Genomic DNA, 23,301 nt, shown 5'->3' with positions numbered 1-23,301 from the left:
TCAGCATAAACATTGTCATCATCATTAATGATTATTATAACATTCATGATTCAACATATCATCAAGTTTTTGTTTCAAATTTCAATCATCAAGTTATCAACATGACAAGTTACACCATCATTACCAAAATTAATAATGCATACTACATAGTACAAAGTACAAAATGAACTATGACTAGCAGTCTACTATCATTATTCATAATTCATATGGTTGTTCAAAAGTTTAAAAGTTAAAACACCATCATAAATTACATTTACATATCATCAAATATGTCTTCATTCATGCCACTAAAAAGTTCCACATCCTCTCCAGAAGTGGGACTGGGAACATTGCTGCCATGTCCACTTGAAGATCCACCTATTGGTGACTCCGCATCAAACAAAGTCATATGAGACATGGCATTCAATGTCATATCCAAGTCAGGCAACTCTGGTTCCATGTCCCATAATTTGGTGGGCCCAAATTTGTATTCATCTCTCTTGTGTGACAAAAGGCGAAGGTTTGAATGAACATACACTAGTTCCTCAGCCTTCTTAGAGCCCAATCTGTTTCGCTTCACTGAATGGATGAAGCCGTATGTACTCTAGTTCCTTTTTGCTGAAGAGGAACTAGCAACTTGTGACAAGATCATGATGTCCAATTTTTGGATATGTGGAAGTGCACCACCATAGAAGATCCATTACTCAATTGGACTTAATTTGGTCCTGTCCTGCATATAATCAGTATCACAACCCCAACCCTCTGATCCCACAAAATGAGAAAACTGTGCACGAATTCGAAGCCCAATTTCGTGATCTACAAAAAGCTTTCTAAAAGCATTTTTAAACCCTCCTGCGACTTCTGGGTCTTTGTTTGGTGCGGTTCTTTCTGTATCACCTAGCAATTATGTAGCATAATATTTTGGATTCACTGCATAGGCCCAAAGGTGCAATGGGTTGGTCATCTTGTTCCACCTTTTGGTCAATATATCTTTTACTTCTCTGTAAAAGAATTCATTTGGGTCATTCTCCTTGGTGTTTATATCTAACCTTATCTTCTCTATCATGGTATTAATGCCCTCATACACCTCTCCCAAAGTAGGCATATCATGTTAAACATACGGAGCAAATCCACAATTGGCTTAGTAAATGCCAAGAGGTACTCCGCCCTATACCACCATTCATTATCAACAACCAACCGTTTCAGTGCGTGTGCTATATCTGATTGGGATTGCCTCCATTAATTCCAAAGAGAACTGCATACCGTTGATTGTAATGCATCTTTCACCTACATAAGCCTTGTTAAGACTGTGATGTGAGAAGCAAATCGAGTCTCGGTAACCTGCAGGTGCCAAATTGACAATGTTTCAAATTTCAACAAATTAAAAATCATAATTTGATTGAATAACTATTATGATTCACGAATCATGACATTTGAGAATCCAATTTAGATATCTGAATTTAGAGTCAGAAATTAGAATTTATGAAATAAACTTTAAAGTATAGGTATCTTAAGGAGCTCCAACTTAGAAAATTCCTTGTAGATGCCTTGGGACATGTGGTGGTTTGTGATAAAGGCTTGAATTTCTTTTGCCCCTTCAAAAATAACTCAAATCCACTCAATTTGCTTCCCCATATTGCTCAACATGAGGTTCAATGAATGTACAACACAAGGGGTCCAAAAGATGTGCTGATATTTGCCTTCAATAATTAAGCATGCTGCTCTACACACCGTTGCATTGTCAGTTATTACTTGGACAACATTTTTAGGCCCCACCAATTCATTTGCTTCAATCAAGATGTTAGCAATGAATTGAGAATCTTTCATCTGCCCCTCACAATCCACTGCCTTCAAAAACATTGCCCCTTGTGGGCTCTAAGCAATCACATTGATCAAAGGCCTATTTCTTTGATCTTTCCATCCATCAGAAATGATGGACACCCCTGAAATGCGCCATGAATTACAAATGAGGCTTAATTTAGCTTCCAAATCTAACTTTTCAGCACTCAACATTGTGGTGCGTACCTTCTCATATCCAGGGCTCTTGAACCCTCTTGGGGCTTCATTCACTGCTTTTATCATCTTTGCCTAGTAAAGAGATCACACAAGGTTAAAGGGAAGACCATTTGCATAAATGCATTGGCCTATAGCTGCATTTGCTATCTCTCGAGTGTCATTATTTGATCTTTCTGCGAATCTCTACATGTGCAATTCCTCCATAATTCGAGGAGCTCTTTATATGCGTTCGTACATAGTTTTCAATGCAAGTACGTATTTTTTGATCTTCTCGGAGATAACTCTTTTCAAGCGGTCCCAAATTTGACCGCTTTGAACAAACAATTCCATGAGAATGAAGTGGAGGCTTTGATGAAGATGCTCCCAACCTTGTTGGGTGTTTTAAATGGGAGGCAAGATTTGCCTCATTTGCTTTAGCATCTGCCTTGCCTTGTTCTTTATGATATTTTGCAAGTTTTGCCTTGCTTAAACCATTTCCATCTGTCCCATTCTCTTTAGGTGGGCCACTGCATATTTGAACCCCATTGCCTTTTAACCCAAGCAAATGTGCTTTAACCTGTGTGTATGATCCCTTATACTCCTTTTTACACTCACTGCAAACCCATGCCAATGATCCCCCTCCTTGGATCTTCCCAACAGTAGTTACATATTTCCAAAGTGGTGACTTTGGATCGACTTTAGGGGCAGATTCAATTTCATGTTCCACTTCCTCTGCCTCACGAATGGCTGAACTTGAAGTTGCCATGATTGATGATGATGATGTAAATGAAACTGCAAAATAAAATTGACAAATATTAAAAGATCATAATTGTTAAATCAGAACTCTGTTTTATAAATTAAATATTTGAGCCACATGAGTAGTGTTCACTGTTAGACAAGTTTTGTGACTGTAACACTCATTATGTTACTAGTTATTAGTAATTTTGATGCCATTGAGAACTCAGAAAAGTAGTTTTGTTGCATTATTTCCTTCAGCTTCATTGAGAACATTGGGGACCACCATTACCTAAACTAATCTGGATTCTGAACTCTACTTGTTGAAGAAGAAACAATTAATCTGAACTCTATTTGTTGACAGTTTAAATTTGAATATGTCAAGCCTGTACTTTTGCTTTTGTTCTCACAGACGAGTTTCCAATTGTAATATTGTATAGGTCACTAGTATTGGTTATATAATATAACTTATTTCTCAAACGCAAAACCTCAAGGGCTTAAACAAAATGAAAGCTCGGAACTTACAATGGCTTTAAAGTTTATATGTATATACTATACAGTGTACACACTGTCACACTGTGACACTCACACATTCTCAATTTCTCACCTGTTGCTCACATAGGCCTACTACAACCAGGCCATCCTACTATTAGCCTTTAGGTTATTGTTAGGAGTTGAGCAATCCTTTTAAGAACAAGCACCATAAAACATGGGATTTGTATTTACAATAATATTAAGACTTCGATATACCATTTACTGTCTTGGCAGCACGAGCACATTTATGTGTCCAGATTAAAGTGAAAGTTCTTTCCTAGCCATTTGTTCCTTTCTGGGAAAGGTTTCCATAACAGCCTGACAAAATAAATGATAAAATATGCCTTGTCATTGAAAATACAATAAGGACTAAAGTTTAAACCTCTGATACATAGTTATTATATTGAGAAAAAAATGTTAGTAATCAAGCATAGTCATGGTTAAGCAGAGTCGCAAACACAAGTTAGAGGAATCAGAAGGGTGTTCATTGTTAACAAATTTTTAAAATTACAACAGCCACACCAACTGTAACATATTACCCTAATGCATGGAAAAGACAAGCCCCTAACCAAAAAATTTCATGTTAAACTCATGAAGCATTCAAAATTTATTACACTTAGCCTTAAATCAAAATGAGCCTTGAACTGGAACACTTACATTATGGCTCGGGCTCCCACAGTGCCTGAGTGACACAGTCGGTTGGTGGGCCGAGGGCTCCAGACTTCAGAGTCCACAGTGCAGTTGCACACAAGTTACTACTCGCTCGCGGGCTCAGGGTTGAGGGCTCTGCCTCCACAGTGCACACTTGCTCACAGCCTTCGCTCACAGTTTGCTCCGCTCCACATTCGCTCACACTGCACACTCCTCGCGTCTCAACAAAAAGGAAAATGGTTGCTCGCGGTAAAGGCAAATCGTCACTCCACAGTCGAAGGCAAATGCAAACGGTTGCTCCACAGTCGAAGGCAAATGAAAACGATGGCATCAAAATTCCAAATGACAAACGCTGCAAATGGTATAGGGTAAAGGTTGAAAACCGGCTCATAAAAAAAGTTAAAAACACAATGAAAATTGTGAAAACCGTTCCCGGTGGCCATTCATCGTGAAACATTTTTATGAATGGCGGATCCCCTTTCCAATACGTTCCTGGTTTGGCCAGATCCGTTTCGGTCAAATCTGAAACTTATTACAAATTATTAGAAACGGGTGTTTTTTACGAAAAATGCCCTAAAACGTTTTCGGATTCCAACCTTCCTTTTCTGAAATTCTGAAATGCTGCCAATATGTTTTTCTGCCATTTTTTATGCGTTTCGTACAGGTTTCCAGATCTGAAACACCAAATGGCATTTCAGGGGGGTTAGCCTGGCGTTTCAAGCAACTTAGCAATAAAGAGCTAGGGCATTACTGGAGTTAATCAACTGGATAAAGCAGTGATTTTGGTTTTCTGTGTTAAGCAGCCAGAAAAAAAAAAGTTCATGTTTGTCTTATATTTCAGAACAGAAATATTAGTTAAAACTTAAAACAGGTGGTTTAGAAACCATGATGTATTAGGTTGGTTCAAACAAACTTAAGTAATGTATCAACTCTTGCTATGAGGATCACATGGTTTAAGTATTCTCTAATGATTACCGTTTCTTACACATGCCTCTAATAATGCTGTCATTTTAGAGTTTCTTCATGAATAGCAGATCAATGTCACTTAGAAAAGTGACATACAGATTAAAGTAAATTTGTCATTATTTCGTTTGATATTTGCTGCTTTTGTTGGAATATTGTCTGTTCTCTGTGCTGGAAACTTTTGTGATGTTTCCTGTTCTCAGTGCTGGAAACCTTTTCATTATAAGTGCTGGTTAATTTTTGAGTAGGCAAAGGAGGTGCAACAATTACGTATGAGAAAAAGAGCAGAAGCTGAACGTGTGCTAGAGATGGAGAGACGTCAAAAGCGGCGTCTTGAAGAAATTTGGGCAACCCAGAAAAAGGTATTGAATTAGAGTCTTTATTTTCCCATATTTTCAACAAAACTCTGAAAGAAACATCTCATTGAGCTCTTTATGAATAGCCATCTCTTCTAATGTTGCAAGCTATGTAATATCTTCTCTCCAAATACTGGAGACTGCCCATAGCAAAATGTGGTTTTATCACTTATGTACACCATCATTTATGTTAGTCTTGGATGAAATGATTCTGTCACAGGAGGAGCAAACAATGGATCTGAAAGAACAGTTTCGTGGTGAAATAACCTCGGAACTTGAGGAAATTGCATCTAATTGCAAAGATATGGCTTCATTGCTTCGGCGTTTAGGAATCCCAGTAGGGGGAGGAAGCTTCCCCTCATCGCAACAGGTACATGGTCTTTTTTGCTTAAAGTCATTTCTCACGTATTTATAACAATATTATGCAATAATATATATGCAGATGAAAGCATTTTATATTTCCATCCTTTTTAGCATTAGTCTTCCTCTTTTTGAGCTTGCTACTCATATTTTACGGATTTTGTTTTTACGTATGGAAAAATGCAAATTAGACATGACATGAACAACCTTGGCAACCCATTCTACAGCATACCTCTAGTTGGCTACAATATTTAGCATTTGTGTGCTTTACTGGGAATCTAGTTCCTACTATTGAGTAACAACCTTATATGATGTGCTGACTGAGGCAAGGAGAAATTCTTTTTGATCATGGCTATGAATGGCTTGCTCTATGTTTAATTCTAGAATTTCAACAAGCAAGACATCTGGAAGAAATTTGTCAATGTTGAAAAATATGAAAAAGTTTGCCATAGTGTTCAACAAATACTAATATCTATGTTGCCCAATTTCCTGAAAGGACCTGTTTGATTGTGTAGCAAACGACTCTCTGTGCTGATAATTTGATGGAATCTGGTCTACTGTATTTCAAAATCTTGAATTTATCAATGAAAAATCTGTTTTTTTGGCAATTATTGATATTTCAGATCAATTCCTTTGTCTCCTTTTCCATCTGGCTACCTCAATTTTGCAATTTCTGCAATCTAAATCTGCAAGTTCAAAATTTAGGAAAAATCCTTCCCAGGTTTATGAAAAATATTCACAAGAAAAGTTAGAAAATCAGAAAGGCAGAAAGATTTTCATTAATTGATAATTACTTGTGATCTCTTTGAATTCTTATTATCTTTCTTATGTTTCTTTTTATCTTAGTTCATCAAGCAATTACCAAAACCAACACACAAAGATTAGGGACACCAGATATAGGCACTCAGTCAGTGCTAAAACTCCTATATAGGGGAAAGCAATTACCAAAACCAACACACAAAGATTAGGGACACCAGATATAGGCACTCAGTCAGCGCTAAAACTCCTATATAGGGGAAAACCTAGTCAAGAGCTCTTCCTTCAGTAATTCAAATTGAGATGGACCAAGACCCCGGACCAACAAACCTTCCTCCACCAAGTCAGCCTTCAACAAACCTTCCTCCACCAAGTCAGCCTTTCAAGATGATATAGTAGTCTCCTCTTATCCAAAAGCTTCAGCCCAACAACAATCCAGTAATTCGACTTCCCAGTTGCAGAATTTCGACCCCCAGCAGCAAAATTTTGGCCTCCCAGTTACTGCAGAATTCCGACCCGCTTTCAGCAACTGCACAGCTTCACACGTGTGGGAAAGAGAGAGAATATTTCGACTTTTATGTTTGAGAGAGACCTTCTTCGCTATCCTTCTTCTCCTTCTTCCTTGAAATTCACACTTTTTCTAAGTTTAGAAACAGCAAATCGAACTTGTTGTGTGTGTGAGACAAATGAAGTCGAGTTGCTTCCTTTATATAGTGATTCTATTGCCCATTGTTAGGCCAACTTGGTGGAGGAGGCCTAGAAGACTAATTTTAATATAAAATAAATTTTTTTCTTGACAAATAATTCCTAAGAAGGGTTCTTTACATTATGACATGGACAAGGACACTTGACACAAACCCTAGAAGCCTGCAATGGAGGCTTTGACCTAAAAATAATGGACCCAAGCATGGATCCCATGCTTTAATAAGTTAATTTTAATAATAATAAAATTTCATTTTCTTTCTTTTGAGAAATACATTATATTGCGACTTAAATACATTTATGATGACCGTACTTAATTACATTCTTCAACACTCCCTCTTAACTACGGAGGTATTCATAATTACAACTATATAGAGGTACATGGATGATTTTCAAAATGAACTACGAAGAGTTTAGGCAGACTCAGTGCCACAGATTAGATACCTGACCAGGGTTATCTATCCAGGTGGGACTAAGATGGACTAAAGCTTTCAGCCAGTTTAGGTACCATCATGCTTACTAAGTTACTAACTAGCCATCAACCCAGGGATCTAAGTGCGTATCCAAGGTTAGAGCTCCAAGACCAACGCCACCCTCCCTCTTCGGGATCTAGACCTCAACACACAGGCCGGCCAAATATCCTCCCAAGCATTCGCCATTAGATGCTTCAACTTTCCCTAATTAACTAGATATATCAATTTATCCAAGCGTGCTTTCAAAGTGTTTCATCCTTCTTGTGGAGAGATTTACCTATGCAATCACAACCCCAATTAGTAATAAGCTTTTAAACATACAAACAAGTAAACACAAACCTTCGAGGTCTGGATGCTGCTTATATCATCAACAAGTTATCCAAATACATCGTGTTGGAAGCTTTCTTCTACCACTTCTTTAACAACACCAAATATAGCCTTAGTACTTCTCAAGTCTTTTGTTTGCAACTTCATGAACAACGAACATTTATCGATAGTACTTTTGCTTACTTCAAAGTATTCATTGTCATAATATGCCTTCCCTCTCAATTACCTCTCCAGACCTGGAAATCTTCCTCCGGACTCGTTGTCTCTGCCCCTCACGGTTTCTGCATCCCCTCTCTGGCTCAAACTCTCATCTGTTGAATCACTGCGACTGGGAAGCTCGATTTCTGCCAAGGAACTCGAGCTCAAGTGTGTTCTTCCTCAACCCCATCGACCTCCCCTTATAATCTTCAATTGGATCACCAATGACCACGATTAAGTCCTTATTGATGGCTGAGATCATTCCTGAGTTGATCTGTGTGAGTTTCTAGAGAAATCTCACATTTCTCAATTTATTGCTGTTAGTTAATCATTTTCCCTAAGTTAGACTTAGGAAAAATTGAATCACTGATTAATTAACTTAATTGGGCTACTTCTAGGTGGATTCTAGAGAAACGATTTCTGGGTTTTGGAGTACTAGTGTTTCTTAGCATCTTTGACCAAAGTCGAGACTAGAACATCATTTGATGCTACAAAAACTAACATTGTCAATATGATCCTCTGGTCACTGGTGTGCTTGGGCCCCAATTAAGTTGCCTAGCCCATGATGAAACCGCTTGCCAATTATATATAAGATCCAATGTGCTTTCTCACCATCAAATAGGATAATTCATTAGTGCATCTAAGTCCACCAAGCTTGTTAATCAAGGGCATATTGAGACTTCATAGTAGGCTTCCCTTTCTAAATTTGGGGTTTTTAGCTTGTACTATTGTTACCTTCCTAGGTAGGAGCAGCTAATAAACAACCCTATTAGGTGTTCCCAGTCCCCAAGGGGGAAGACATATCCAAGGTACATCTTTATATTGATTAGGGTCATGTGAAGAATGATGAGATGGATGGGGACACGAGGGTCTCAAAGCCAAATGCCATGGGTTCAAGGATGTTAATGATGAGGGATGTGCACATCTTTGGGTGTATAGATGTAGGAGGGAGCAATCGTGGATACATGAGTTACCCAAACCTTTGTTTTTCCATCCTTCATTATTTGATTTTTTTCCTTTTTATGATTTATCTTTTTATTACTGCTCGAGGCTCTAGGAAATAAGAGCATGTCGTGAGAGAAATGTAGCAACTATTACCCCATTAAGGTGGCGCAATTCATCTCCCACCAGGGGTTGGGACGTGCATGGGTTCCTTAATGATTTGTGGGGCACTTAATGGCCCTAGGAATTGGGGTGATGGCCATGATTGATGGAGTAGAGGTCATGTTTGGCTTTTTCCTACGTGCTATATTAAATGTCTCGACCATCTTTTGCATTTTATGATATTCTTTGCTTTTGTTTCTTGCTTGTGGTCATGATATGCTTTTAATGTTCTTTTAGTTGGATCAACCTTCAGGACAACATTTCCAGGCCCGATCCAAACATGTGGACGAAGGTGTGAAAATTTCTAACACGAAATTCTACTGCAGTAACTAATTTATTTCTCCTACTTAAATAAGTTATTTACAAAACCCTTCAGTAAACATCAAAATAAATTCTACTGCAATTGTCACATAATAACATAGAGAAAAAATTACAGTGATATACAAGCACAAGAATCAATCACATCAACATAGTTATTTTTGGACAACTGTCCCCGGAAAAACCCAATGTGAGAAAACCGGTGCAACAAATGAGGGTTTATTTATTATTCTTCAGCAACAATCTCTTTACAAGGAACGATTTCACAGAATATAGAGACACCTCTGAGAAACACCTGAGACAATTTTTCCCCTTGCTCTCGAGAAATTCTGACACCCTGGAGACCCTTCAGCGTTCACTGCATCACCTCTGTGTCACTTCTGCGTGAGCCCTCGTCCCTTGCTGCGCTCTCTCTGATCTTCCCTCTATGCTGTCCCTTTGATGCTTTGTGTCACCTCCTCCTCAGTCTCTGACTGATGCTGATGCCCTCTTCTTCCTTCACTCTGCAACTCTCCCTCTAAAATCGAACTTCTTCTCCTTGAGAATCGATATCCCTCGGGTTACTGAGTATTTGCTCGGTGTATCTCCAAATGACTCTTAAGTCTTCTCTTATACTTTTCCTGATGATGATTCAACGACCGAGATGAAGTCCCTAATCAACAACTAAGATTAAAACAGACTTGATCTTCGTCTCTTAGAAGCTTCTTACCCATATCTTTATTAATATCCATTAATATTTTAATTATTAATTATTAATATTTTAATTATTAATTAAAACAGACTTGATCTTCGTCTCTTAGAAGCTTCTCACCCATATCTTTATTAATTATTTTAATAACTCACAATTTGGGTGGAATTTCTCCAAACGATTTCTGGGTCTTGGAGATCTCATGTATTCTAGCCTCTCCACAAAATTTCGAAGCTAGGGCACATGTGATGCTACCCAAAATCAACACTCCCTCTTAGTGAGGAATGCGCTCTAGCAATACTTCCCAACAGAAGTATCATACTGATCCACAACATCGGTCCTTTGTGTTGTTGATGCTCGGCCTGTTGCCCCTCATCTACTGCGCTGCTGCAACCTGTGCTGCTGCCTATGACACTGCCACTGTCACTGCTACATCTGTACTGCAACTCCCTCTGAATATGCTACATCATGCTGCCCATAGCACTGCCATCGCTAATTGCTGCCTATGTCACAAGGTTCGTTGAACTTTAACCTTGAGGTTCGAATGTTGGCGAACCTCATCGAACCTCATAGCCAATGATCAAAGTCCATAGATCAAAACTTGTAACTTCATGTCACAACTCAAGCTTGTATTTTAGCCTTGCAGTTTCCAAGTTTGTGATAACATATTTTATGTTTATTGATGTTGATTTGTTACTATTTTATCCTATAATTCATTTTCAATTAATATATGTTTATATATATAGACGAACCTAATAGCGAACCTCATCAAAAAATTCGAACTCAAACCGAACCCAAACATTGTCGAACCCGAACCATGTGACATTGACTGCTGCACTGCAACTCCTTGTACTATCCGCCTCTTCTATTGAAACAGATTCTCAATCATCCCCATCTTCTCCCTGAAATAAACAAACTTTGTTCTTCCTAGAGCCTTGGTGAGAATGTCTGCCACCTGTTCTCCTGTTGGAGTGTACCGTAACTGTACTGCCCCTCATTGGACACAGTCTCTGATAAAGTGACACCTGATGTCAATGTGCTTTGATCGATCATGAAAAATTGGATTCTCAGAGAGCTTGATGCAACTCTGATTATCACACAAAATATTGGTCGCTTCCATCCTTCTCCTGAATAGATTCACAAGCAACTTCCTAAGCCATATGGCTTCACATAACGCTGTGCTAGCGGCCATATATTCAATTTCAGCTGAGCTCAGAGCTACGGATTTTTGTTTCCTACTACACCAGGAGGTCATTCCTGATCCAATATTGAAACGGTACCTAGTGGTACTTTTCCGATCTATTGAACTTCCAGCCCAATCTGTGTCAGTGAACCCACTCAACCTGATGTCATTGCCTCGGGTGTACATTAGTCCATGCTCGACTGTTCTTCGTATACATTTGAGAACATGCTTGGCTGCCGCCCAATGCGCCCTCTTTGGTTCCACCATGAACTGATTGAGGGTGTTAACAATGTAACAAATGTTTGGCCTGGTATTGGCTAGATACATTAGGGACCCTATGAGTTGCCTGTATAAGGTGGGATCGACTTCTTTATCTTCAGATGCATCAATCTTCTTCCAGTTGGTAATCATTGAAGTAGCGATAGGTCTACAGTGCTGCATTCTAAATCTTTTCAGAATTTCTGTAGCATATCTCCCTTGTCCATGGAAAATTCCATCCTTTTGCTGCCAAATTTACAACCCCAGAAAATAATGCATCCGCCCCAAATCCTTCATGTCAATTTCTGTAGCTAGGTTTTCCTTGCAATCTTTGATGAGCCTGGATGAACTTGTTAGAAAAAGATCATCCGCATATAACACCAGAATTAGAGGCTCATTCTCTACAATCAGATAGTAGAGGTTGGGATCTGCATCACTCTTAACGAATCCCATCTTCTGCAAGTAACCATCAATTCGACTGTACCATGCTCTAGGATCCTGTTTAAGCCCATACAAGGCTTTCTTCAACCTGTATACATGAAATTTCTTCTCATGTGCCTCAAAACCCTCTGGTTGTTCAATGTATACTTCTTCTTCTATCACACCGTTCAAGAACGCAGTCTTGACGTCCATTTGGTGAATCTCCCACCCCATTTGTGTTGCAAGGGATATCACGGATCTAATAGAAGTATACTTGGCTACTGGGGCGAAAGTCTCTTCATAATCTATCCCTTCCTTTTGAGCATACTCCTTCCACGAACCTGGCTTTGTGTTTTTCCACACTGCCATCTGCAACATATTTGATCTTGTAGATCCATCTCGAACCTATCACTGACCCATCCTGAGGCCTAGGCACCACTTTCCAGACATCATTGACCATTATGGAACTGTATTCCTCCACCATAGCATCTATCCATACTTGATGTTGAACGACCTCCTGAAAACTAGAGGGTTCTACAACTTGAGCCACTAAGGCATGGTACCTATCTCTCTATCTACTCTCCCTTTTCTCATTTTTAGGAGCTCCAACAAAATCCTTTGCATTCCATAGTTTTTGTCGAAGTTCTTGGCTTGTTCTTCCACTGGTAGAGAGTAGATCTATTTGCTCCTCCTCTTCCTGAGACTCCACCTGTTGTGATACCTTTGGAATTTTGTCTTAAAAAGGAATACTGGTGCTGATTTTTGCTAGTCGAAGTGGCTGGACCAATGGATCATTCTTTGATTGCTCTTCGGAAGGCATTTCTTGGGTTTTCTTGAAAGCTCTGTCCTCCATGAACTTTACATCCCATCGAACTATGATCTTACTATTTCTCAGAAAATAGACTCTATATGCCTTAGCATTCTTGCTATATCCCACTAGATATCCTTTTTCTACAGTTTGATCCAATTTCTTCCTATTTTCTTCGGGTATATGGCAGTATGCCAAACTCCCAAATATTCTTAAATGACTCACCTCAAGCTTCTTCTTGGTGAAGACACTCTCCAGAGTAATCTTACCTAAGTTGCACGAAACGGGAAACGGGTATGAGTTTCCGAAACGGGCATGGGTACGAAAAGTGACCCCCCCAAATTTTGGAAACGGGGAAACTCAATATCTATATATATATATTAGGATATTTAAGAAATAATGTGCAACCATAAAGCATATATGATACATTCTAATTTATTACATTATGATTAAATTGTCAATTGTCAATGCATAAACTATAAGTCTTTAAATTTACATCACATTTACTCATGAATGATCACATAATGAAAATAGCAATATCCAAAATCAGCCACGAGAAATTTCTAATTTTTTGTCTCGTGCTTGATTGGGAGTCTCCTCCTACATAGTCGAACGACCTTAGTGCTCTTGATTAAATACAAGTTCCATATCCTAGTACCCTACGTGCTCTTGATTATTGGGAGTCTCCCCTGCATAGAGGGGTTGGTTCTCTTGATTAAATACAAGTTCCATACCCTAGTACATGACAAAATCCAATGGAAAGATTGCAATACCCCCAATCTTGAAATCCTGAAAAACAGATAAGTCTGCTGGATTTTGAATGAGATCTAAAATTCTACTTTCTCCATATGAAATCCAATGAGGGTGAAACCGCTGTCAAACATCCTGAGTCATTTCATGGTAATGTTAAAAATTTAAGTAAAAGGATGAAAATGAAAAATAAAGGAGAATGTCACTTTTACTTTAAGAATTTAACATTACCATGAACTGCATATCAACACTAGGGCCATAGGCTTGAACATTAGGCTGCCCCACTCAAAAAAATCCTCTTTTTTATAACTTGAGAGGCATCTAGAAGCATCCATAACATATTTTAGTTGCCCAATAAAAAATTAGAAGCGAAAAAAAAATACAAGAAAAAGTCAAGTTAGAAGAGGAAACTCCGCCGTATGGCTTGGTAACTCATTTTTGGCTGTACTAGCCACGTTTCCTCCTCGAGAAACGGGCTAGTATGGCCGGAAACAAGTTTCCATGCCGTACGGTATGAGTTTCCTCTTTTTCGTTTCATTTCCCACTAGAAACAAACCCTTCTCCAACGTTTCCTGCAACTTAGAATCTTACCCAATGCCCTGTGAGGAGTCCTGTTCTGGACATACACTGCTGTGCTGCATGCTTCTGCCCATAGAAATTTGGGCATATCCTGATCATACAACATCGCCCTTGCTGCTTCAACAATAGTCCTGTTCTTCCTTTCTACTACTCCATTCTGCTTCGGATTATAGGGAGCTGTCCATTCTCTTCTGATGCCTTCCCTTGCACAGAAATTAGTGAAGTCCTTATCAGTGTATTCTCCACCATTGTCTGAGCGCAACGCTTTTATCTTCTTTCCTGTCAGATTCTCAACTAGAGCTTTAAACTCTTTGAATCGATTAAAAACCTCATCCTTGGTTTTCAGAAAGTAGATCCAAGTCTTCCTGGAATGGTCATCAATGAAGGTGACAAAGTATTCGGCACCACTAAGAGCTTTTGTGGACATGGGTCCGCAGATATCTGAGTGTATCAATCCTAGAACACTCTTTGCCCTATTGTTACTTCTGGAATAAGTTGCTTCGACGTACTTGCCTAGTGTGCACCCTCTGCATACATCGTCTTGTTTGGTACTCAACTCTGGAACTCCTGTGACGGTTCTTCCGAGAATTCCTAGAGCCCCATGGTGCAAGTGTTCCATCCCCCTGTGCCATAGTTCATTCAAATCTTTTTCCCCGCTACTGCATATCAGTGCCATTGGTGATTCTAGCTGTAACTTATAGAACTTGTTACTTCTGACTCCAATTTCGGCCTTTCTTTTCCAACTCGGATGTTTGACATATACTTTCTTCCCAATGAAGAAAACATCATAGCCCTTGTTTTGTAACTGAGATACAGAGACTAAATTCATCCCCAATCCTGGCACATGCAACACATTGGTTGCTTGAAGCCGATACGTTGCTTCTGTTTGAAAGACTATAGTAGCTCTTCCTACGGGGGTACATTTTGACTTGTTTCCCATGGTGATTTGGAAGTTCATTTGTTCTTCTTGATAGCTCGAAAAACATTCTCGTATTCTTGTCATGTGCGCAGAGGCTCCATTGTTAACATACCAAACCTCAGATGAAGCAAAACTTGCTAAGCAAGCGACTTCTTCTTACAGTTTGGAAGCTAACATAGAATAGTCGTGATCCATATTCTTCGTGCTTTCCTCTTTCCTAGGAGAACTGCGTGAGTCCTTTTGAGTTGCTTCCCTAACATCATGCTACTGACTCATTGCAGATTCTTTAATCTTGTTGCCTGATCTCTGCTTTGATACCATGTGAAAATTTCTAACATGAAATTCTACTGTAATAACTGATTTATTTCTCCTACTTAAATAAGTTATTTACAAAACCCTTTAGTAAGCATTAAAAAATTTCTACTGCAGTTGTCACATAATAACATAGAGAAAAAATAACAGTGATATACAAGCACAAGAACCAATCACATCAACATAGTGATTTTTGGACACTTGTCCCGGAAAAACCCAATGCGGGAAAATCAGTACAACAAATGAGGGTTTATTTATTATTCTTCAGCAACAATCTCTTTACAAGGAACGATTTCATAGAAAATAGAGACACCTCTAAGAGAAACACCTGAGACAATTTTTCCCCTTGCTCTGGAGAAATTCTGGCACCTCGGAGACCCTTCAACCTTCATTGCATCACCTCTGCATCACTTTTGCGTGAGGACTGCATCCCTTGCTGCGCTGTCTCTCTGATCTTCCCTCTGCGTTGTCCCTCTGATGCTCTGCGTCACCTCCTCCTTAGTCTCTGACTGATGCTGATGCCTCCTTGTTCCTTCACCCTGCAACTGTCCCTCTGAAATCAAACTTCTCTCCTTGAGAATCAATTTCCCTCGGGCTACTGAGTATTTGCTCGGTGTATCTCCAAATGACTCTTAAGTCTTCTCTTATACTTTTCCTGTTGATGATTCAACAACCGAGATTGAGTGCCTAATCAACGACTAAGATTAAAACAAACTTGATCCTCGTCCCTTAGAAGCTTCTCACCTATATTTTTATTAATACCCATTAATATTTTTATTTCCCTAAGTTTAGACTTAGGAACTCCGTTAAAAATATTAATTATTTTAATAACTCACAATTCAGGTGGAATTTCTCCAAATTATTTCTGGGTCTTGGAGATCTCATGTATTCTAGCCCCTCCACAAAATTTCGGAGCTAGAGCACATTCGATGCTACCCAAAATCAACAGAAAGGAGGGGTTGTATCAGTGCCTTATGGACCTAGTGGTCATGTGCACCCAGAGAGGGAAGATGACGAAATATGGTCTGTAATGTGCATAGGGGAGTGAAAAATGTGAAATGGGAAAACGAGACAACTTTACCAAAATCATGTTTTTTCATGTAGTGCTCTTCCTGAAGCCATAGGCCAATAGGGGAGATCCCATGGGACTAGGATTGAGGATTAACCCCCCATTTAAGGTGAGGGAAAAAAACTATAGTCAAAACACTTCATTCTTCTAAGTCACCCAATAATCCATGCCTAATATGCCCAACGAAAAACAAGCATAAGCACCTAATTACACAATGAAAAACATACCTTTAGGATTAGACTGCCCACCTTCAAACATATGCTCTTGGCAGATGGGCGAGGGGACATGACTGATTCAGGGAGCGGAGATCATATGGCACAATGCATCAGCTACACTGGTGGCTGTCAGGGGCTGCCGATTGAAGACAAGACTAGGAGAAAATTTCTCCTATGGGGTCACCCACTTTTGGTGGGTAACAAGACTCTACCTACTCTCCAAGCATGTCCTTCATCCAATGGAGCCCTTTGCTGCTTTGCTGCCTAGCAAGCTCTGCACACACCCAAAATGTGTTGTTTAATGTTAAGAAGACCATCTACTAGATTCTCTCAAGATAACTGAGAGATGTAGGTGAAGGTGCCCATATCATTCATGCCAAACTATAGTGATGTTTGATGCACTCTTGGCTACTGTTGCATGCTCCTTGACCTACTTGATATTAACCAATTTGAACAGTTCATGATCCTCCTCACCAAGAGAGATAGTTTTCTTGATCACGTGGTCAACTATATAGCATTTATGATTGCTATAATTGACATCTAGATGGGAGTAGTGTTGCATAACCTAACTCACTCAAAGTAGATTAAGCTTCATACCTGTCACATAATACACATTTGGGGAAATGAATGTTTTTCTCCAAAGGAAATTTGCATATACCATTTGCGGACTGCGATGTACTCTGCCTCACCATCGAAGATCATTGAATCCTTCGAGGAACATGCAGTGTACTCTGTGAACAAGTCCCATTGGTGAAATTTTCTGATTCACCTAAATCAATGTACCACGTAGATGAAATTTGCTGATTCACTTGATTCTTGCTTGTGAATGCGAAGAAAGTTGATCCCTTCTCTTTTATATGCTATGCAACATTGGCCTTTTCCTTAGGCCCTCCTTGGTTTGGTTTTTGATCAACCAACCTCTTGTTGTAGTGCTTCTTCATATGGTGCACTTTGCCACAATTGACAAGTGATGGTTTTCAGGCTCTTATTGCATCTTCACTATACATTTACTTTTATTCTTTGCCCCTTTGTTTTTTTCTCTTGATATTTGTTGCAAAGGTCGGTTTTGAACCCTTTGTCAAATGCCACTACCTAATTGTTTCTTCCATTTTTCCTATTCTAAGAACCTATTGTGTAGCTCATAAAACATCAGGTCAACATTTGTAGTGATGATGTTCAAGGTCTCAATAAAGTGTTCATAAGCATGTGGTAGGGTTTTCAACATGATAACCACCATGTCCTCCTCTTTCATCTTACCAATGGTGAGCAACTACTCTGTGATATCCTTTATCTTGAGTGAATGCTCCTCTAGTTATGCTCTTTTATCCATTGTGATCGAAAACAACATATTCTTCAAGGAGGCACTGTACTTATCCGAACTCATATGCAGCTCTTTTGTTAATTTTAGGTTTGTTCTATGCTTAGAGCAATTTATTTCACTTTTCACAGTTAGCTCAATATATTTTCCAGATTAGTAATCACATCAGCATTAAAGTAAACTGCAAATAGAACATAAATATAAATCGCAGAAGACAAGCCAAGACAAGAAGACAGAAGATGTGGCGCTAGCCAGGGACAAACCCCAATGTGGGGAAACCCTTGATCAATTCTTCTTATATGTTCTTCAATAGTTCAGCGGAGAGAGAGAGATAGTACATTTACAACAAAAGTCAACATTTTGACTTATCTAGATAAGAGCATAGATCATCTCTAAGAAGATGATACATGAGATCAGTTGAAGACATGTTGCTTCAACTGATTCTCCAAGGTGACTCCTTCACTTATCATTGTGCTGCATGTCGTCATCATGCTACACCTCACCATGCTGCGCCATGTTGCACCTCACCGTGTTGCACCATGCTGCACCCATCATCACAATGCTGGACCTCATGACCATGCTGTACACATCATATTGCTGCAACTTATGCTGCACTGCTGTCTCATGTGCCATTGTTGCACCATGCTGCCACAGTTGTCCCATGTGCCTTTACTGTACCATGCTACCACAGTTGCCCCATGTGCCATAGCTGCATCATGTTGCCACACTACTGTCCCATGTGGTATGTTAAACCATCTTGACATACAACATGTCTCATGTTCTTGCAACACCATGCTTGCCATGCTGTCCATGCTTGCTGCTGTCCCATTTACTATGCAGTTGTCCCTTGTCACTGCTGCCTAGATATATTGTTTAGCTGCTGTCCCTAATAGTCATGCTATACCTTGCTGCTGTCCCCTTTGCCTTGCCATACCTTGTTGCTGTCCCCTTTGCCTTGCCATACCTTGCTGCTGTCCCATGTGTCTTAGCAGCACCATGTAGTCCAATTTTCCCATTTACTAGCACTGCTGTCCTGGGCATGTTTGAGCCCTCAAACTCTCCGTTTTGTCCCCGTTTTGAGGTGGTTAGGACTGCGGCGTACCACAGTCCCACGTTGTCACCTGCAACCCACCTTTTTGCTGCCCCAAACAACCCTTCTTCAACTCGGCCTACCCTCGGCCTCCTTTCAGCAGCTCGGTGCCTTGTTGTAGGCCTTAAAACAGTGTTCCCTTTCAGTTGCATTAGCCCTGCGTCTAGGGCACCATATGCCTGCGGCTAGGGCACCATATGCCTGCGGATAGGGCACCATTGGTATGTTTAGGACAACATACCAATGAGAGGTACTCCCCATGAGTCCCAGACTGCATGGGTAGGATGCCTCGACATGAGAACCACTCATCCTGTCACTAAGTCGTCACGAGGTATCACAGTGGAAGGTTGAGCCATTCACCCTGTACACAGCGCACCATTAGGGGAGGGTGAGTCGCCTTATGGTCGCTTGTTGCTCCAATAAGCACCCCAAGCCCCCCGGAGCTCCCAAAGCTCAATGCATGCAACATGCAGGACCCTCATAAGAAGGTCTTTCAACGACTCCAAGTCGTTCGGGAAAGTCACAAATTTGAACTTTCTCCAGGGCTTTGACAGAATGTTTGCGACCTATACATCGGTCTCAATGCGATAGAGCCTCCTTGCTCATCGATGTACCATATCCTAGATAAGGTAGTATCTGATGTCTATATACTGGAGCAATCATAGAATACAAGATCCCTCAACAATCAAATCCCTCCTTGGTTGACAAAGAAGATCATGGTGGTATCCATCATGTGTACAAACAACTCACTGAAGAGCTTCTGCAACCAGGCAGCTTCACACGAGGTCATACTTGTAGCTATGTATTCGGTCTCAGTGGTGCTTATAGCAACCGACTTCTGCTTTCTGCTCATCCAGAATATCGAGTAGAACTTAAAGAGAATCATCACTTAGAAGTGCTCTTGAGATCCTCCACACTGCCTGCCCAGTCAACATTCGAATAATCATGCAGTTTCATATTTCTGGTAGTGTATGTCAATCCATGAGGGATTGTGCCCCGAAGATATCTGAGAAGATTCTTATCACTAATCTAGTGATGCTCAACCAAAATAGGAGCCCAACATGCTAACTGCAAAACATATATCCGGATGGAAGTTCACCAAGAACATCAATGCGAATGAGTTTATGAAAGTCAGAGGCATTTCCCAAATCTGGTTCGGCATCACTACCATATAACTTCTGAAAGTTAAGATCCTTGAGGTAGTCACAGGCTCGTAGTTTACCATTCCACATCCAGAATCCAACATCTTACTTCTGCAAATGAGAGGGTTTGCACTTGTCAAAAATAGGTCGTCCTCAGAAGGTGCCGGTACGAGAGGTCTATCATCCACAACCTTCGAGCAATGGTTTGGATCGGATTTACTCCTAGTGAATCTCAGCTTCATCAGACAACTATCAATCCTCTCATACTACGCCTAGCGTGTTTTGCTTCAAGCCAGAGAGGGCTTTCTTCCCGATCATGAATCTCAAACCCCTCGGGTTGTTCCAAACCTGTGGACCTGCTACATGAGGGGAATGGTTCCCTTGTAAGATTTTCCTTCAGTACATCTCAGACATGTACCTTCATGCTCTTCTTGGATTCAGGCATCCCTGTCATCATCTGACTCACATCGGGTAGGGTCCCATAATAAGTAGACCTTCGGTGCTATAGATGAGATGTGACAACTGACATGGTCCCCAATGGACCTCCTGCAACTTGATGCAACCCTGAACTCAAAAGCATCTTTGAAAATTCCATTTTCAAACACGTACCTTTCCATCGATGAATGCCACCCTGAAACCTTTGACTTCCATTGCCGAAATGGACACCAGGTTCTTCTTGCGATCAGGTACATAAAGAGATTCTCGTAAATGAATCGAGTTACCCTCATTCAATTGAGGGGTAATATTCCCTACACCCTTTCCGGGATAGGTGGCATCGGCTCCAAGTATAATCCCACGATTGTTTCCATCTCAACTAAATTAGAGAGATCACCCTTCTATCTGATGAAGTGCCTTGAAGCACTACAATCAATAAGTCAGATTCCCACAGAATCTGAAGGAGAGGGCCAATACAAGATAACGCTTCTTTATCTTATCAAAAACAACATTTTATTCTTCATACCTGGGGTTTCTTGCTTTCTTTGAAGAGTCGGTTGTTCCTTGATGACCTGCATTACCTGTCATTCCTCCTATCATTGAAGATGTCCCTGGAATGATTGTTATCTTCATCAAGAGATGTGTCCCTGCCATTTAGACGCTCCTTCGCATAATGGATGAACTTATTACAAACAAGGCATTTGTCTTTCTTTCCACCCTTAGATCTAGACTTCCCATTGAAGTGATCTTTAGGTGGGCCATCAAAAGCTTCCGCTTGCCATTCTGATAATATTCTCTGCTTCGGCTTCACCCTTGGCGAATTTGAAGAGGGATGAGGAATCTTTTGTCCTTTCCCAACTGTCTTCGGTGATTGCTCTTTCACTCTTGCTTGGGCTTTGTCTTCACCTCAGCTCTACTACCATGTTAATTTTAGGTATGTTCTATGCTTAGAACAATTTATTTCAATTTTCATAGTTAGCTCAATATCTTTTCCAGATTAGCAATCACATCAGCATTAAAGTAAACTGCAGATAGAACATAAACATAAATCGCAGAAGACAAGCCAAGACAAGAGGACACAAGATGTGGCGCTAGCCAGGGACAAACATCAATGTGGGGAAATCCTTGATCAATTCTTCTTATATGTTCTTCAATAGTTCAACAGAGAGAGAGAGAGATAGTACATTTACAACAGAAGAAAACTCTTTGAATTATTTAGATAAGAGCATAGATCATCTCTAAGAAGATGATACATGAGATCAGTTGAAGCAGCATGTCTTCAACTGATTCTCCAAGTTGACTCCTTCACCTATCATTGTGCTGCATCTCGTCATCATGCTGCACCATGCTGCACCCATCGTCACAATGCTGGACCTCATGACCATGCTATACACATCATACTACTGCACCTTATGCTGCACTGCTGTGTCATGTGCCATTGTTGCACCATGCTACCACAACTGTCCCATGTACCATTGCTGTATCATGCTACTACAATTGTCCCATGTGCCATAGCTGCATCATGTTGCCACACTGCTGTCCCATGTGGTATGTTGAACCATGTTGACATACAACATGTATCATGTGCTTGCAACACCATGCTTGCCATGCTGTCCATGCTTGCTGTTGTCCCATGTTTGCCTTAGCATTCCTTTGCTGTCCCATTTACTATGCAGCTGTCCCTTACCATTGCTACCTAGATATATTGCTGTAGCTGCCGTCCTTAACAATCATGCTATACCTTGCTGCTGTCCCCTTTGCCTTGCCATACCTTGCTGCTGTCCCATGTGTCTTAGCAACACCATGTAGCCCAACTGTCCCATTTACTAGCACTGCTGTCTTGGGCATGTTTGAGCCCTCAAACTCTCCATGCTGTCCCTGTTTTGAGGTGGTTAGGGCTGTGGCCTACCACAGTCCCACGCTGTCACCTACAGCGCATCTTTTCGCTGCCCCAAACAAACCTTCTTCAACTCGGCCTACCCTCGGCCTCCTTTCAGCAGCTCAGTGCCTTGTTTTAGGCCTTAAAACAGTCCTCCCTTTCAGCCGCATTAGGCCTGCGTCTAGGGCACCATTGGTATGTTTAAGACAGCGTTTATCTTCATCTTAACAGCGGCTAGGATACCCTTGAGATAACGTAGGTTGGGGCTGCCTTAGGATAGCATTAGGGCTGCCTTCTTGGACTACGTTTTTTTTAGACAGAAGCGGTTAAATTTTATTATAGGGCGCCAATGCAGTGGCATTGTGCAATTACAGTACTGCTCTGGCTAAGAGCGCAGAGCGTAATTTTCCTCCTGAGACAGTAAACAATGTAGCAGAGATTGAATATACCCCACTGCAGAATTCTAAACTCCATGTTGTCATGATCGATTGGAGTGTTGGAGAAGGCATCGAAATAAGAAGCGCTGAGATTGTCGACAGGTCCACAGATGAACGCTGGAAGATGAGTGGAGCCGGTGGCGTGAGGTCCCTTCGGATCAGCGATCAGGTTCTTCATTAGGCTTTCCAGGATATCACAAAAGGATCCCTTCTTTCTATTTCCTTTGGGTTCGCTATGGATAGAGAACAGAGCGTTTTTGCTTCTGCCAAAAATGTAGAAGTTGATCACCCCGCTTTCCTTCATCCGGATGCTTACAGCAGAGAAAACTGGGACAAAACACAGGGCCT

At 40.5% G+C, this 23,301-nt stretch overlaps 1 protein-coding gene across 3 annotated transcripts in view; it reads left to right on the top strand.

Moving 5' to 3' along the window:
- The window catches only part of LOC149230527 (uncharacterized), a 115,788-nt gene that overhangs the window by 77,097 nt on the left and 15,390 nt on the right, over window positions 1–23,301 (top strand). For all 3 annotated transcript variants that reach the window (XM_089379009.1, XM_089379010.1, XM_089379008.1), the window contains 2 exons: window positions 5,106–5,219; window positions 5,434–5,583. In XM_089379009.1, the coding sequence (XP_089235135.1) occupies window positions 5,106–5,219; window positions 5,434–5,583 (264 nt within the window). The remainder of the gene's footprint in view (window positions 1–5,105; window positions 5,220–5,433; window positions 5,584–23,301) is intronic.

The sequence above is a fragment of the Pinus tabuliformis genome, chromosome J, assembly GCF_031772625.1.
Source record: "Pinus tabuliformis cultivar Carrire ecotype Pingquan chromosome J, CPIR1, whole genome shotgun sequence".
In the NCBI taxonomy this organism is placed as follows: Eukaryota; Viridiplantae; Streptophyta; class Pinopsida; order Pinales; family Pinaceae; genus Pinus; species Pinus tabuliformis.
This window is presented reverse-complemented; position numbering and strand designations above follow the sequence as displayed.